Source organism: Fundulus heteroclitus, chromosome 9 (genome assembly GCF_011125445.2).
Source record: "Fundulus heteroclitus isolate FHET01 chromosome 9, MU-UCD_Fhet_4.1, whole genome shotgun sequence".
NCBI classification, from domain to species: domain Eukaryota; kingdom Metazoa; phylum Chordata; class Actinopteri; order Cyprinodontiformes; family Fundulidae; genus Fundulus; species Fundulus heteroclitus.
The window spans coordinates 36708301-36721831 of record NC_046369.1 but is presented as its reverse complement, the minus strand read 5'-3'; the positions used below and the strand labels follow the sequence as shown (position 1 = coordinate 36721831).

The 13531-nt window shown below is 42.9% G+C and overlaps 1 protein-coding gene across 2 annotated transcripts in view; it reads left to right on the top strand.

The window, feature by feature from the left end:
• Window positions 1-1154: 1154 nt before the first annotated feature.
• The window catches only part of btbd8 (BTB domain containing 8), a 45282-nt gene continuing 32905 nt past the window's right edge, over window positions 1155-13531 (top strand). For both annotated transcript variants that reach the window (XM_012882514.3, XM_012882513.3), the window contains exons 1-6: window positions 1155-1485; window positions 2041-2159; window positions 3459-3638; window positions 9425-9543; window positions 9860-9977; window positions 12908-12997. In XM_012882514.3, the coding sequence (XP_012737968.2) occupies window positions 2056-2159; window positions 3459-3638; window positions 9425-9543; window positions 9860-9977; window positions 12908-12997 (611 nt within the window). In that variant the 5' untranslated portion in view covers window positions 1155-1485; window positions 2041-2055. The remainder of the gene's footprint in view (window positions 1486-2040; window positions 2160-3458; window positions 3639-9424; window positions 9544-9859; window positions 9978-12907; window positions 12998-13531) is intronic.

Below are 13531 nucleotides of genomic sequence, written 5' to 3'. Positions count from 1 at the left end.
AAAGAGAAATGCTGATGTAGAGTCACAATGAATTATTTTCAGACACTGAGTTACACATAAAGGTGTGTCAGCACTCTCACACACACACACACTCACGCACATCCTTGTTTAAGATACAAAATAAGGACCGTGACTTGCTTTCCACAGACTTCTACTTATTTGCAAGCCTTTCCATGGCCTAACCCTGACCCTAGTCTGACCCTAACCTTTACCAGTATATACCTAACCATAACCATAACCTAAACCTAATTGAGACCTTATTCCTAAACCTGGTCCAGAAAAAAGTGAGGACCAAAAAAATGTCATCAAAGTTCCCACTTTACAAGTAAAATGAGCAAAAATTTTCTCGCTCAGCTGCAATTACAATAACACACACACATACAAACCCTGCTGTTCCACCTAAGAGTGCAGAGTTTTTATCTATTAGCAATATATGGCAACTTGTTGTTTTTAAAAATGAAGATTTCCAGTTACTGATACATCCGCACAACTGTTTAGAATTAATAAACATTTATTTTCCATTTGAACAAATTCTTTTGTCGTAATGATTCATATTACACCCCTAGATCCTGTTGCTCTATTCAGAAAATAAAAACACAAAATATTTTAAATCCTTGCACGGTGCACACACCACACCGTCCACATTGACGTTGACAACCCAGGACAAGAGCAACAATACAGGAAGAGACAATGACGTCAGCACGTGGGCTCCTTCAGGGACAGTCAGGAAATGTTGAAACAGGCTAACAAAAGAACAATTTTTAATAAGCTTTTTACAGCTGAGATAAAAAAAATAAGATCCAATTGCGATTCACAAATAGAATATTTTTTTTTGTTTGGCTTAAAAAGAAAGTTGGAATTTCTGCTTCTGTAATCTTACTGTCCTTTGTATGCATTCATAGATATATGCGTACATGCGTACTGTGTAACCTACTTCTGTGTTTATGCATATAATTGTATTTGCAGCTCATTCTCGCACTGTTTTAATGCCTCTTTTTAAAACTGCAGTAGGTAGAATCAAAGCATATGCGTCAACCTATGAGAGATAACATATGAATGCGACAAAACCTAAAGGCGTCGTTTTAAAAGCTTGACATTGTGCTTTCACTGCGCATGTCAGACAGCTTCCTGGACCTGGCTTGTCCGCTCCTTAGTTACTTGGCAAACAGTGTTCCGTGGGCGGTGACGAGCAACGTGCAGCGGTGATGTCAACAACATCGGTCAGTGGGTCAGCACCCCTGTAATGTCGATAAATTAATACATACAAATGGCCCAAAGCGGAAAAAAAGCCAGAAGACTATCTGTGCTGCTCTGTTCTTGTCTCGAGCCGCTTGGAGCTCGCGCTTAATCACAGAAACGGTTAATGGTAGCTAGCCTCAGCTAGCGCTAGCATGCTAGCTTTGAAAGGAAGATAAGATGTTCTGTGTTTTGGGTGAAGCATCTACGGAGGCTGACGGAAACTAGAGACACTCTCTGACTGTTCAGGTATGTTTATGTGGTTTGTCTTGTTTTAATTTGGACACGTTTTTACAATATATATATATTAAAACTTGTCTTTAAATAACTAGTGGGTTGTTAACTATCCCAGTTGTTTTTCTTCCATAAAGTAAACGGCCGCTGTTTTTTTTTTTTTTTTTAAGGACGTTATAATTTACGTTATACGTGTAGGTTGGACGCTATCTTGTAATGGTTGTAATATAAAGCTCATTGTTGTAGCCGCTACATTTCTGTGTTCATTGATTTGGGTCAAACAGCGTCTTTCTCGCAGAAATGTGGTACTGCTATCCAGAAAGTAGAACCAAACACTTATCCGAACAACCAGCTGAGATATCCCTGTTAAAGTAGTCGTATACAGATTCGTCTGATCCCAAATGCACGTTGTACTCCCTAAGCTCAATCATGATGCCATTTGTTGGTTTAGGAGTCACTGTTGGTTTTTGTTTTATTTTACCAAACGTTCAGATTAGCACACCATTATCCTGCAAATCCAGTCCTCTTCTCAAATCACAACGGGAACTGTCTTTATTGTGTGTCTTTTAGAGAATGTGTTAAGCCATGATCAACACTGAAGCTGCAAGAGAATTCCAGGCCAAAGAGCGCAAATACAAAGAGCAGCTGAGGAGATGTTTATCATCTGCTTTGTCTGCAGACCTCAAAAGGTAACTTGCATTTCAAAACTTGTATAAATCATGTGTGCTTTTCCTTCCTCTTCTGTTGGTCGATCACATTAAATCCCAATAAAATACACAAATGTGTACTTGTAATGGGACAAAATGTGAAAAGGTTTGAGTCAGGACTACTTTTTCTACATATTTGAATTTTGCATGATTCACCTTTTTAAAGAGGTCTGCTACGAATCTGCCTCTTGAAGTGAAACACTATCAAGAAGATACTGGTCTAGTTTACAAAGCATTTCTTTCACAATTATGGCTTTTTTATTTTTTTTAAACGGCAACTTTGTAGAATTAAGATTACTATGGAAATCTGCAAGTAACCATTTAGTTAGTGATTAGTGAGGGTACCGGGAGGATTTATGAAGGCGCATTGTATGTTGTACAAATGTTCCATGCAAGGTTTGTTCTTGGCTGGTCTCAGTTTCCCAAAGGGCATTGTGACCTAAAAGGAAAAGGTCACATTGGTGTGAGCATCTCTGGGATGTGAATCTTCTTTTTGCATGTGTGATCTCTCAGGCTTTTTTCCCTGCTCTCTGACTGGAGTTAAAGAACAAATGTGACACCAGCGTTTGATCTATGAGTGCACACTTGGCCTCCCGCTGACTGTTTTCTGGGTCACCCAGATCGGTCATTGAAGCGGGATGATGATGATGATGGTAAGGAAGAAGTGGACCGCCTCAGGGCTCAAGTGTTCCAAAATCCTGAAGTGGAAAAACAGGCCATCAGATATATCTTTAAAGCTCTTGACAGGACCTTATCAGAGGGCCTATGCTGTCTTGTAAAGTATGGAATTGGATTTATGTATTTTTTTTCACCCTGGATAGGTGGAGAACAGGCACAATAGAGTTTGGAAAACTATATTTATTTCTATTTGTTTCATCTGAAAGCAACTCACCAAGTCAGCGTTTTTACAGTTCCTGTATTTAACAAGGACACATTATACAAAATCCACTTTTTTTTAGCCCTTAATAACATTTTGTTCTGTAGTTGGGGTCTCTAGGAATGCATGAATATTTGAAAAGGAAGAACTGAAAAGCATAATATGTCCCCTTTAAAGCCAGACCACTTTCCTCTGGTTTCAAAGGGAAAGTTTTTACTTAGATCTTAAATGTTTTCAAAAGCGTGTCAGCTTTGGATATTTCTGTCTAGAAAAGTATGAAAGTCTATAAACGGCACAGCAACTCTCTTTTATATTTATTATTGGTGATAAAATGTGCACGTCTGGTGCTATGACTTAGAAGTTTTCTGTAGGTGTCTGCACATAATTGTTTTATGTTTCTCCAGGTTGCTGCAGGAGGAACTAGAGGCAGATGTTTCCTTGTATGCAGGTTCGGGATCGGTCCGAGCTCACAGAGCCGTGCTGCTGGCCAGGGCTCCTCATATCCTACAAGGACAGACACATAAAGATCCCATCATTATCCATCTGCCAGGTTATGATCTGCCTACACTGAAGGATTTTCTCAGGTAGGCTCTGACGTCTGTTCTCTTTTCCTGGTTTAGTCAAGTTTCAATAGGATGTAAAGAAGGCGTCACGGACAACATGAGCTGCAGTTGTTTGGGACAATCTTTAGCCTTTATTGGAAAACAGTCACTTTAGTCAAAGGCTTTTTCAGATTGGTAAAACGGACCACTTTCCTCCCCACAGCCATTACCATCTATAATAACTCCTTGACCAAATGAGTTACATCAACATTTAATTACCCTCTGGGTAAAAAAAAGTATTCTTGAATTGAGTCTAGGCACTTCTTTAGCCATTGCACTGGACCTTTCTTCTTTTGAACTGGAACATAAGAAAAGTCATCCTTCCTTCCTTCCTTCCTTCCTTCCTTCCTTCCTTCCTTCCTTCCTTCCTTCCTTCCTTCCTTCCTTCCTTCCTTCCTTCCTTCCTTCCTTCCTTCCTTCCTTCCTTCCTTCCTTCCTTCCTTCCTTCCTTCCTTCCATCCATCCATCCATCCATCCATCCATCCATCCATCCATCCATCCATCCATCCATCCTTCCTTCCATCCATCCATCCATCTGCAGAATTATGTCTTCATTGCATTTCAACTTTTGTGTCTTTATATTTTACAAATATTGAGTATCCTGAAAGGTTTAGTCTGGAAAATCTTTACAAAAAAACCTATAGGAATCTTTGTAATACAGCAGTTTTGGAAAAGAGAATAAAAAACACAAGGGTGTTTAAAAAATGTCTGGAGTAGCGCTGCAGGAGCCTACGTCTTCCTTGTTTGGATGCAGCATCATTGATTTAAAGAATCTCCTTTCACAAGAAAAGTCTTTGTATCCCCACATAAGTTATCCATGTCTTTTGTTTTCCCTTTCTTAAACATATTATGGACATTAATAAAAACCAAATATGTTTCCAAAATGGGGCGATTAAAAGCAAAGTCGAGTGGACCGCTCTAAAAGGAGGCTCATTTAGGCTACGTTCACACTGCAGCCTGAAGTGACCCAATTCCGATTTTTTTGCCCATATGCGACCTGGATCTGATCTTTTCATGACAGTCTGAACAACACAGATCGGATTGTTTCAAATGCGACCCAGGCCACTTGGATATGTGGTCCTGAATCTGATACGTATCTGATCTTTATAAATGCGACCTGTGTGTGTACGGCCAGGTCGCATTTATCTGACCTGTACGTCACCGATACTCGACAAACGTCACTATTCTGCGTCCTGCTATGCAGAAGCGGGAAGAAAGACGACACCCATAGCGGACTACAATGAGAAGAGCAGTCAGTGGAGAGAAAGCTCCGGTTAGAAAAGAAATTAATGACCGCAAAATGCGCGCCAGCATTATAATCCATGTTTACTTCCGCAAACACTGAGGACGCTTGCTACGTGTGACGTCATCGCGTCCTCGACTGCGCATGCGGGACACTTAGGTTGAACGCGTTCAGTTCACACAGGAGATCACATACAAGTTTGATATATTTGGAAATGTGAACGGACACGCAAAAAAATCAGAATTCACAAAAAAATCGGAATTGAGCATTAAGACCTGCAGTGTGAACGTAGCCTTAGTTCCTCGGTTGTAGTGACGCTAAAAAAGAACTCTTCCAATAGGGTGTTTTCACTGACGTCACTGGCCAACTTCCGGTCCGCCATATTGGGTGGCACACTTCCTTATCTCTAGTTGTCTTACACGTATTATCTTATCGCGAATGGATAAGTACGCCAGCACGCTAGAGCGACCAGATAAGGACGTATATCTGAGGAAATGTTCCGTGATCGACCATATGGACCCGTATGCCCTCCACGGTGCCTTGTTTAGCCGTAATCCAGATGATTGGCCAAATGTAGAGCACGGCGACATAGTGCATTACCTGGTGTTCAGTGAAAACCCTCTGCACACTCTTGAGGAAATGAGAGCTTACAAGGATCTAGAGGCTCACAACCAGTTCACATCTGGTTATGTACATCAAGGAAATCGCCATCATACGTGGACGGGTGAGTTTTAATAAGATGGTAAAAATGTAAACAATCCGGCGCAAATGTGTTGCACCGCCCGCCGGCGGCGGGCGGTGCGCGAAGGCGCTTGGCTGCAAGGCCGATCGACGCCGCTCGCGGCTTTAATTATTTAAGCAGAACAATGACCAGTGCAAAATTAAGTTGTATTTACCGTATTGGCGCCGGTAGGAGCTGCAGATCATAAAGCCAGCAAACAGTGGGAACACAGTAACTCGTTCAAAGGTAAGCTGCGCTCAGACGGGCTCTGGCCCATGCTAGTTTAGTAGCTGCTAACCGCCAGTGCTAACAACCACTCGCGCATGTAATGTACTTTTAACTTGCTGCTATGTGTTTCAAACGTTTAGAACACACTCTCATTGACATCGGGATACTGTGGAAAGTTATGTTCGGTCTTACAGCCGCTATCCAAGCGAGCCGACGATCTCTTTATCTCTGTAACTCGTTCAAAGGTAAGCTGTGCTCAGCCGGGTTAGCACATGCTAACCGTTAGCGCTAACAACCACTCGCGCATGTAATGTACTTTTAACTTGCTGCTATGTGTTTCAAACGTTTAGAACACACTCTCATTGACATCGGGATACTGTGGAAAGTTATGATCGGTCGACTTACAGCCGCGATCCAAGCGAGCCGACGACTCTTTGTTATCACTAACAGTTGTTCTCCGTGGTTGCGCCTCCAGGCAGGAAAGCGGTGGAAAATTAATCTGTTTCTATGTTTTTCCCATGGCGATCATGTGTTGCGCTGTTACAGCCCACAATACAGCAACGGTTTACCATGGTTGAAATCAAGTTAAGGTGAAATTAATCAAATTAAAACACGGCTGAGAGAGGGAGTACAGTATGCGGTAGTAATAGGCAGTAGAGGCGGCGGAGGCAGTCAACACGACAGCCGCGGAAAGTAATAAGTCATAACGCCCAAGCCCTATTATTAATATATTCTTCTTATATGTTTTAAATACTTAACAGTTAATTACCTGTGACAAAGTGAGCACCGCAGACTCTGGCGTATTCCAGCTTAACACCGTCCAAATCAGACCTGGATATCCGTGTCAGCCATAGGTGACGGCGTTGTTCAGACAGCTGTTTTTTTTTTTTTTTTTTCACACTGATTCACTATTACGGCTGGTAGGCGATAGAAAGCGTTGATCTCCACCTCCACGGGCCGTGCAACCAACCATTAAACACGTTTTCCCCATTGTTCACTTCCAATACTGCCTAAGGCGTCATACAATGCAGGTCAACGGTGCGAAACGACTGCCACCCAATATGGCGGACGCGCTGAGTAGTCACGTGAGCGTGACGTCAGATGAAAACCCCCTATTGATTTGTGAGTGGTTTAGATGGAATCATAATACCAGTGAGAATCTTCTGGTCGTGACTCCCACTTTAAAGATTTTAGCTTTCTCACTGAGCGACCACATTAAGAGCTTTGATCCTGTAGTAGGAAGCCAAAATGAACCTTGACTGTTGGTAACGCAGTGACATAGATGTCTACAGCTGTCATGTGGTTTTTAAGTGACTTTTTAAATGAAAGCCAAATGCTCATATTTACATTTGAACTGGGTTTTATCTATTATCCTGAGACCAGGGCTGCGGCTCTTGCAGAGATCTCCACACAGACCTCTGTCCCCCAGCTGCAGCGTTCCCAAGCCATCCATGATGCACAGTGCTGGTCAGAAGTTTGCATACGTCATTGTGAGCACAATTATATTCATTTGGCTTCTAAACACATTTGCACTATTCTTTTTTTGAATGGAGTATATGCTAAGAGAAACAACTTCAGTGATTACATAAAAGTAGAATTAAACTTTAATGGGGCGTGATGCTGTTGATAGCTGTTGAGGTTCCTGCAATTCCAGAAGCGTAATGTTAGCCTGACAAGCAGTTTTCATTTGTTTTTATGATCCGCGTACTGGTGGAACAGCCACCTGAAACAAACTGTCACTTTGAGAAGAAAGAAAATTGGTCCGAATTAGGGGTGTAATGTTACACTAAATCCATATTTCAGTTTGGTTCAGTTTCAAGAGGGGCTCGGTTCGGTTCATTTTTGGTACAAAAGGCAGAAAATAAAGACTTAAAAAAATGTTTTTTGAAAAGATGCCAAGTAAGCAATACAATCTTTGCATGAAAATAGACAAAAGCGACCAATTTGGGTGGTATTTTAAATAAACAACACTCTTTACAATAAACTATACTAACAGTGTAGTAAAGTTAGTATAGTTTATCTATGCTTATTTATGCTTTGGCCCGATCTGAAACACCTGCTTAAATGCTGCTGTTATCTGTCTTTACACCAAGCTGCTATTCTTCCTCGTAGAAGAGACGTTCACATTTAGATGAAGTCGTTTTAGGTGCCTAAACAAGTTAACGGGGGAGAAGGGCACCAAGAGCCGTTTGGCAAGACACTGCAACAGTTAACAGCGTCCGTGCTGAAACTTTGATTCCGTGGTGCTTAATCTCTCCTAAAAATAAAATTAAATAATTCAATGAGTAAAAAATAAGCCAAACGGTACGTACGTGGACCGAACCAAACACGGCGTACCAAAACGGCTCAATGCACCCACTTGTACCATTACACCCCTTGTCAAAATGGTTAGGAACAACGAGGAACCACCTGGGCTTTAAGTCTGTCATAAACTGGAAGCAACAAAACCAGAACAAGGAGCATGTTTGGAGGAGTCAGTGAGACGCTTTCAGACCTAAGAATACATCAATGTATGATGGTGGCGTAATGCAGGAGGACTGTGTCACTGCCGGTGGTATGTGTTAACGGCACCATCTAGACCACATCCAGAGCCTTCAGCCGCCTCAACTCTACTGCTAGATGATTTCCAGTTGGACACAACAGGATGTTCTAACTGGACACTGATTCCAGACACACCTTGAAATTGCTTTTAGAATGGATAAAGCAGGCTAACATTAGGCATCTGCAATGGGCCTGACCTCAGGTCAGGGCGTGTATGGATCGTGCTTCAAAGCTGAATTATTTAACTCTACCATTAGTGTGATAAAAAGTGGATAAACACCCAGTCAGAATTATTCTCCACGATTTCTCAGACGGTTGTTAAACGGTTTCATCCAGTTCTTAGTTTTAAAGCATCACTAATGTTGATTTATTGTATAAACATTGCATTCTGAGTTAAAGTGTAGTTCAACTGCATCTTAAAAGCCATCATTACTGTGATGTTATCTGTGTACGTACTGTAAGCTTCTCACCTGCACTATAAAATGTCTGCAGTGAGCCTCGGCTCTTCTCCCAGTGGCATTTTCTGAAACCTCTCCCTGGAAACATCTCTACTTGATCTCCAAACCAGATCAACTCTCTTCTTCTGGTGCAGAGGAGCAGCGATTTGATTCTGAGCTCCTCCTGTACGGCTAACAGGAGGTGTAGTACCAGCTTTTCTCCACCTGAGGCAGTAACTCATTCCCAACCTCAAAGTGGCAGTCAACCCTTTTCTGGCTGAGGTGCTGCAGCGTGTGCCTCCTTGCCCTAAAAGGGGGATGTACCTTTTTTTGCTAGATTAATGCAATTTAAGAAAATAGATTTTAGAGAAATGAATACAATATTGCCGTTCCATTCCCATGTGAACAAGGTAGTGTAAGATGTTAACCAGCTGAATCCGCATTGTTTTTAGGGAGTTTACATCTCTGGCCACAAGCAGAAGATATTGCAGGGCTCTGCGGTTAACTGTGTACCAGAAGTCAGTGTTTCAGACAAAACCGTAGCTGGGAAATGCACAAAAGGTTCACTTTTAATTAACCGTCAGAGTCTTACCCACAGGCATGTGTACACAGCAGAGCAGAGCCTGCGAAGAGCCGAAACAAAAAGGGATTCACAGGGTCCGTCGGCAGAGAACAGTGCTGCCAACCCAACAGATCCTCACAGTTCCACTGACTCAGGTAAACAGATCGACACGTGGGGCGTTTATTCTGGGTTATGTGACCACTAAGCTGCCCTCCTCCATCCACTTTCCTCACATTATGTTTTCTTAGTCATAATCCACTTAAGAGCTAATCCCATTTGGGCCTTTGTTGCTGTTCCTGCCAATTACAAGTTCCTGCTTTAGATCAATTCACGTTTAGCTCTGCCTTGTCATTATTGCTGTAGTTGACATATGTGACTGACTTTCCTCAGTCACATATGTGTCCAGTACAGACTGAAGTTCAACCAAAAGGTTTTGTTCCTTTCTCACGATGAATCTGTACTCCTCTCCAGGTGCTGCTGTTCTTGAGCCAGCCTCGGGCCTCAGCGCTGACCTGCTCGATCTGTACAAAACAGGAGAACAGTGCGACATCACCATCCAAGTGGCTGAGCAGGTCTTCTCCTGCCACAGGTAGAACTGCTTGTGAACTGCCCATGCACTAACCTACAGCCCACTGGAGAAGTATTCACACCCCCTGAACCTTTTCCGATGATGAACTGTCTTATGGCTCGGCTGACTAAAAGAGCTCTTTGGATCCCAAATGACTCCTTAGATTTGTTGTTGCGGAAAGTAATTTATTTCTTTTTTTTTTTTTTTTTTTTTTTTTTTCCCCAGTGTCCTGTCTAGCACTATGGCAATAGGAATTGATATCTCAATGCCAGATGGAGCTCGACAGATTTTGCTTTTACAAGTGGAGCAAACAGCTTTCGCCATAGTGCTCCACTTGATTTATGCTTGTAAATAGCTTTATTATGATTCCTGCAAGGAGAATTTCAAATTATATGGACATGACAATGGGAGAGTAAAGGAAGAACAAAAAGTGAAAGAAAAGAAAAAAAAAAGAGTAGAGGTGAAAGAAAGAGGAGATAAAAGGAAGAGAATGATAAAATGTCCTCTGTCTGCTCCATCACCTGGAAAGAGACACAAAAAGAACAGCACAACCAACAGACATAAAGCAACAGATACACTCTAATAACACCTAGATGCCATTGCTAAATCATATATATTATTATGTAAGCCGACATGTGTAATGTGATATTTGAAAAAAGAAAGTGACACAACATAAATAAATAAATAAATAAATTATAAGATTACTGTATATAAGTGAACACTTAATACCTGGGACCCAGCACCAGTGGGAGATGTGAAAGTGCACTAGTTTAGGTGAAGATTATCCAGAAATAGCTTGATAGTGATTGTGGAGAACCAAAGACCTACCTTCCCCGAGCACAGAGGCAGGCGTCAGGGGACCCGTAGCCCCGGACTCCCAAAGGGGTCCCTAAAGCAGGTCGCCCAGGAGGGGCCGACACAGGATATCTGCAACCCCCCCCGCCAAGGAAGGAGCAGAGACGACCCCGAGGAAATCCCCCAGCCACCGCAATGCCGACGCCCTCAAGAGCCGCGGAGACGAGCCCGTGGGCTCCGCCGGCAGCCAGCCCCGCTGAAGTGGTCCCGGCCATGGGCCCTGAGGGCCAGAGGCCCCAGGGGCGCCCCGCCCCCGCGACGAGGGCCCCGGCCGCCCCCCGGGGGGCCAGGCCCCGCGAAGAGGCCGCCAGGAGCGGGCCGGCGCACGCCCGGGAACCCGCCCCAAACCCGAAGCCAACTAATGCGCCAGGGGGCCAAGGCGCCCGCCAACGAAGTGGAGGAGGGCAGGACGTGGGGGGATGGGCTCCGCACCTATCGGAGACTTGAGATGTTCTTGGGAGAGGGAGCGGACCACACCCATACCTGGAAAAAAAAAAAAAAAAAAAAAAAAAAAAAAAACTCATTCACCCCATCCCTCCCTTGTGCCCCACTCGCCACACAAAAAAAAAAAAAAAAAAAAAAAAAAAAAGACGCTGTACACACATTCCCACATAACACTCACATCCAACACTGACCAAAGGGGGGGGGATCACCCCAAATCGACTATACGACTGCTTGTGCCCGACCCCCGGCCCCGGCCCCCGACCAGACGCCCCCCGGACCGGGCCCCCCCAAGAGGGCGGGCCAACACGACCCGCACGAGCCACCCGGCCAGAGCCCCCCCCTCCCCCTAAATACCTAATAAACCCACTCCCTCCCCCCACCTTACCCTTGTAATTTATTTCTAAAAACTTAATTGTGTTGTAAAACCAACTTCCTGCTCATTGGAGAAAGAAAAAAAAAAAAAAGCAAAGTTTTGTCTACAGGTCTATTTATTCCCTTTAAAGTCATGGCTCTAGATCCATTTGGTTCACGAGCAGGACATCCCAAACCTTTTCACGTTATTTTTTTTTTTACAAATAACAATCTGAAAAGTGTGGTGTGCATTTATACTCAGCCCTACTGAGTCAATACTTAGAGCCACTGTTTGCTGTGCTAAAAGCTGTAGGTTAGCTTTGTAGAACGTGAATAACTTCAGCATCCTATTCTGCAGCGTAGCTGAAGCTGAGCAGCTTCTGTTACCATACTTTTTCATATTTTAGCATGTAATTCTGGGGTTTGAATGAAACGTTCTAAGACATGAACAATTGTTAATTTAAACCCTTCCATTGTAGCTCTGACTATATGTTTAGGGTTGTTTTCTTGCAGGAGGTTTAACAAAAATCATGATACGAACCAGAACAGAAAAGGAATTACTTTACAAAGCTTTTGTAAACTTTCTGAATATGTTGTTATGTTCCTAAATGTCACCCAAAATTTCACTCAGGAACAACTAAAGCCATATGTTGTCTCTGTACTCTTTATAATATGCAACATGTGTGACACTAGAGAGGTTCAGCCTGTGCTGTTGCCTGGTGAATGTGCGCCAGCAGTGGGAGGTCATTCATTGATTCGAGGGTAGAAGTTGCAACTAGTAACCATGGAGACAGGTTTCTCCTGACTCCTGTGTAGGGAAAGGTGCAGAATCGGCTCGTCAGAGCTCTGGTTGCTCTGCCGCTGTGATATCCATGGCAGCCGACTCTGATGAGCCAAAGTTCCCTCTGTCCCTTCGCTAAACTTTGTTCATTTATTCAAATAATTGGATCTCAATAGAAATTTTAGCCCTTTACTAAAGCAGCAGGGGGGCGTTCTGATGCTATGGGAAATCTAAAGGAGTAGCCATACAAAAAGTTTAAAACATTATCTCTCTGGTGTTAGAAGCTTGATTGTTTTGCTTGTGACAAACTATAGATTTAAAATATATTGAACGGAACATGTCCATAAAATGAATTAAAGAACAGAAATAAACCATTCAGAACAACTTTGGCTTTTTTCTGTTTATTTCCATTGCAATGGCAGGAGAGTAAGGGAGGCTTCAGTCTAAAATAATTTCCTTACAGCAGAAATAACACATAGGTGAATTTGTCACGCAGCTTCCTGTTTTATTTGGTTTCCAGGGCGATCCTTTGTGCGCGATCTCAGTACTTCCGTGCCATGCTCAGTGGGAGTTGGATGGAGAGCTCCAGACAATGCATCACTCTGCATGGGTAAGACTCCTCCTCACATCAAATCTAAATGTTTTAGCTCGCATACCCCAGCAAACATCTTCTAATAGTGGAATCTCAGATGCTGTTTGGATTTCTACCAGCAAAGGTTGCTGCGTTTCTCTTTTGAGATGCATAAACAGACGTGGAACAGTCACTGAATGCCGAGGAGCCACTCTTACCACCCACACCACCTCTGCCATCCACAGTTGGCTTGTTTCGGCAAAGCAAAGACAGCTTTTTCCCCCTCTAGGACCAGAAGTGTCATATATCTGTGCATCACTGATCTGAGGGTAACCAAGGAAGACACCGATGTCAGGTTGATATGCAGGGGAAGCCTCTGTGTTCACTCTTAGGCTGCGATCACATGCATTAAGTGGTAGAAAATATTTGATTATCTCAGGAATTAGAGCTAAATTCAAGCAACTCTCAAAAGTGAGGTTTTTGTGATGTAAAATATTGAGACTATGATAAATCCAAAGTTTATAGCGCCACATTTATCTGGCATTATTCAACTGAAAAAGAAACAAATCTGTT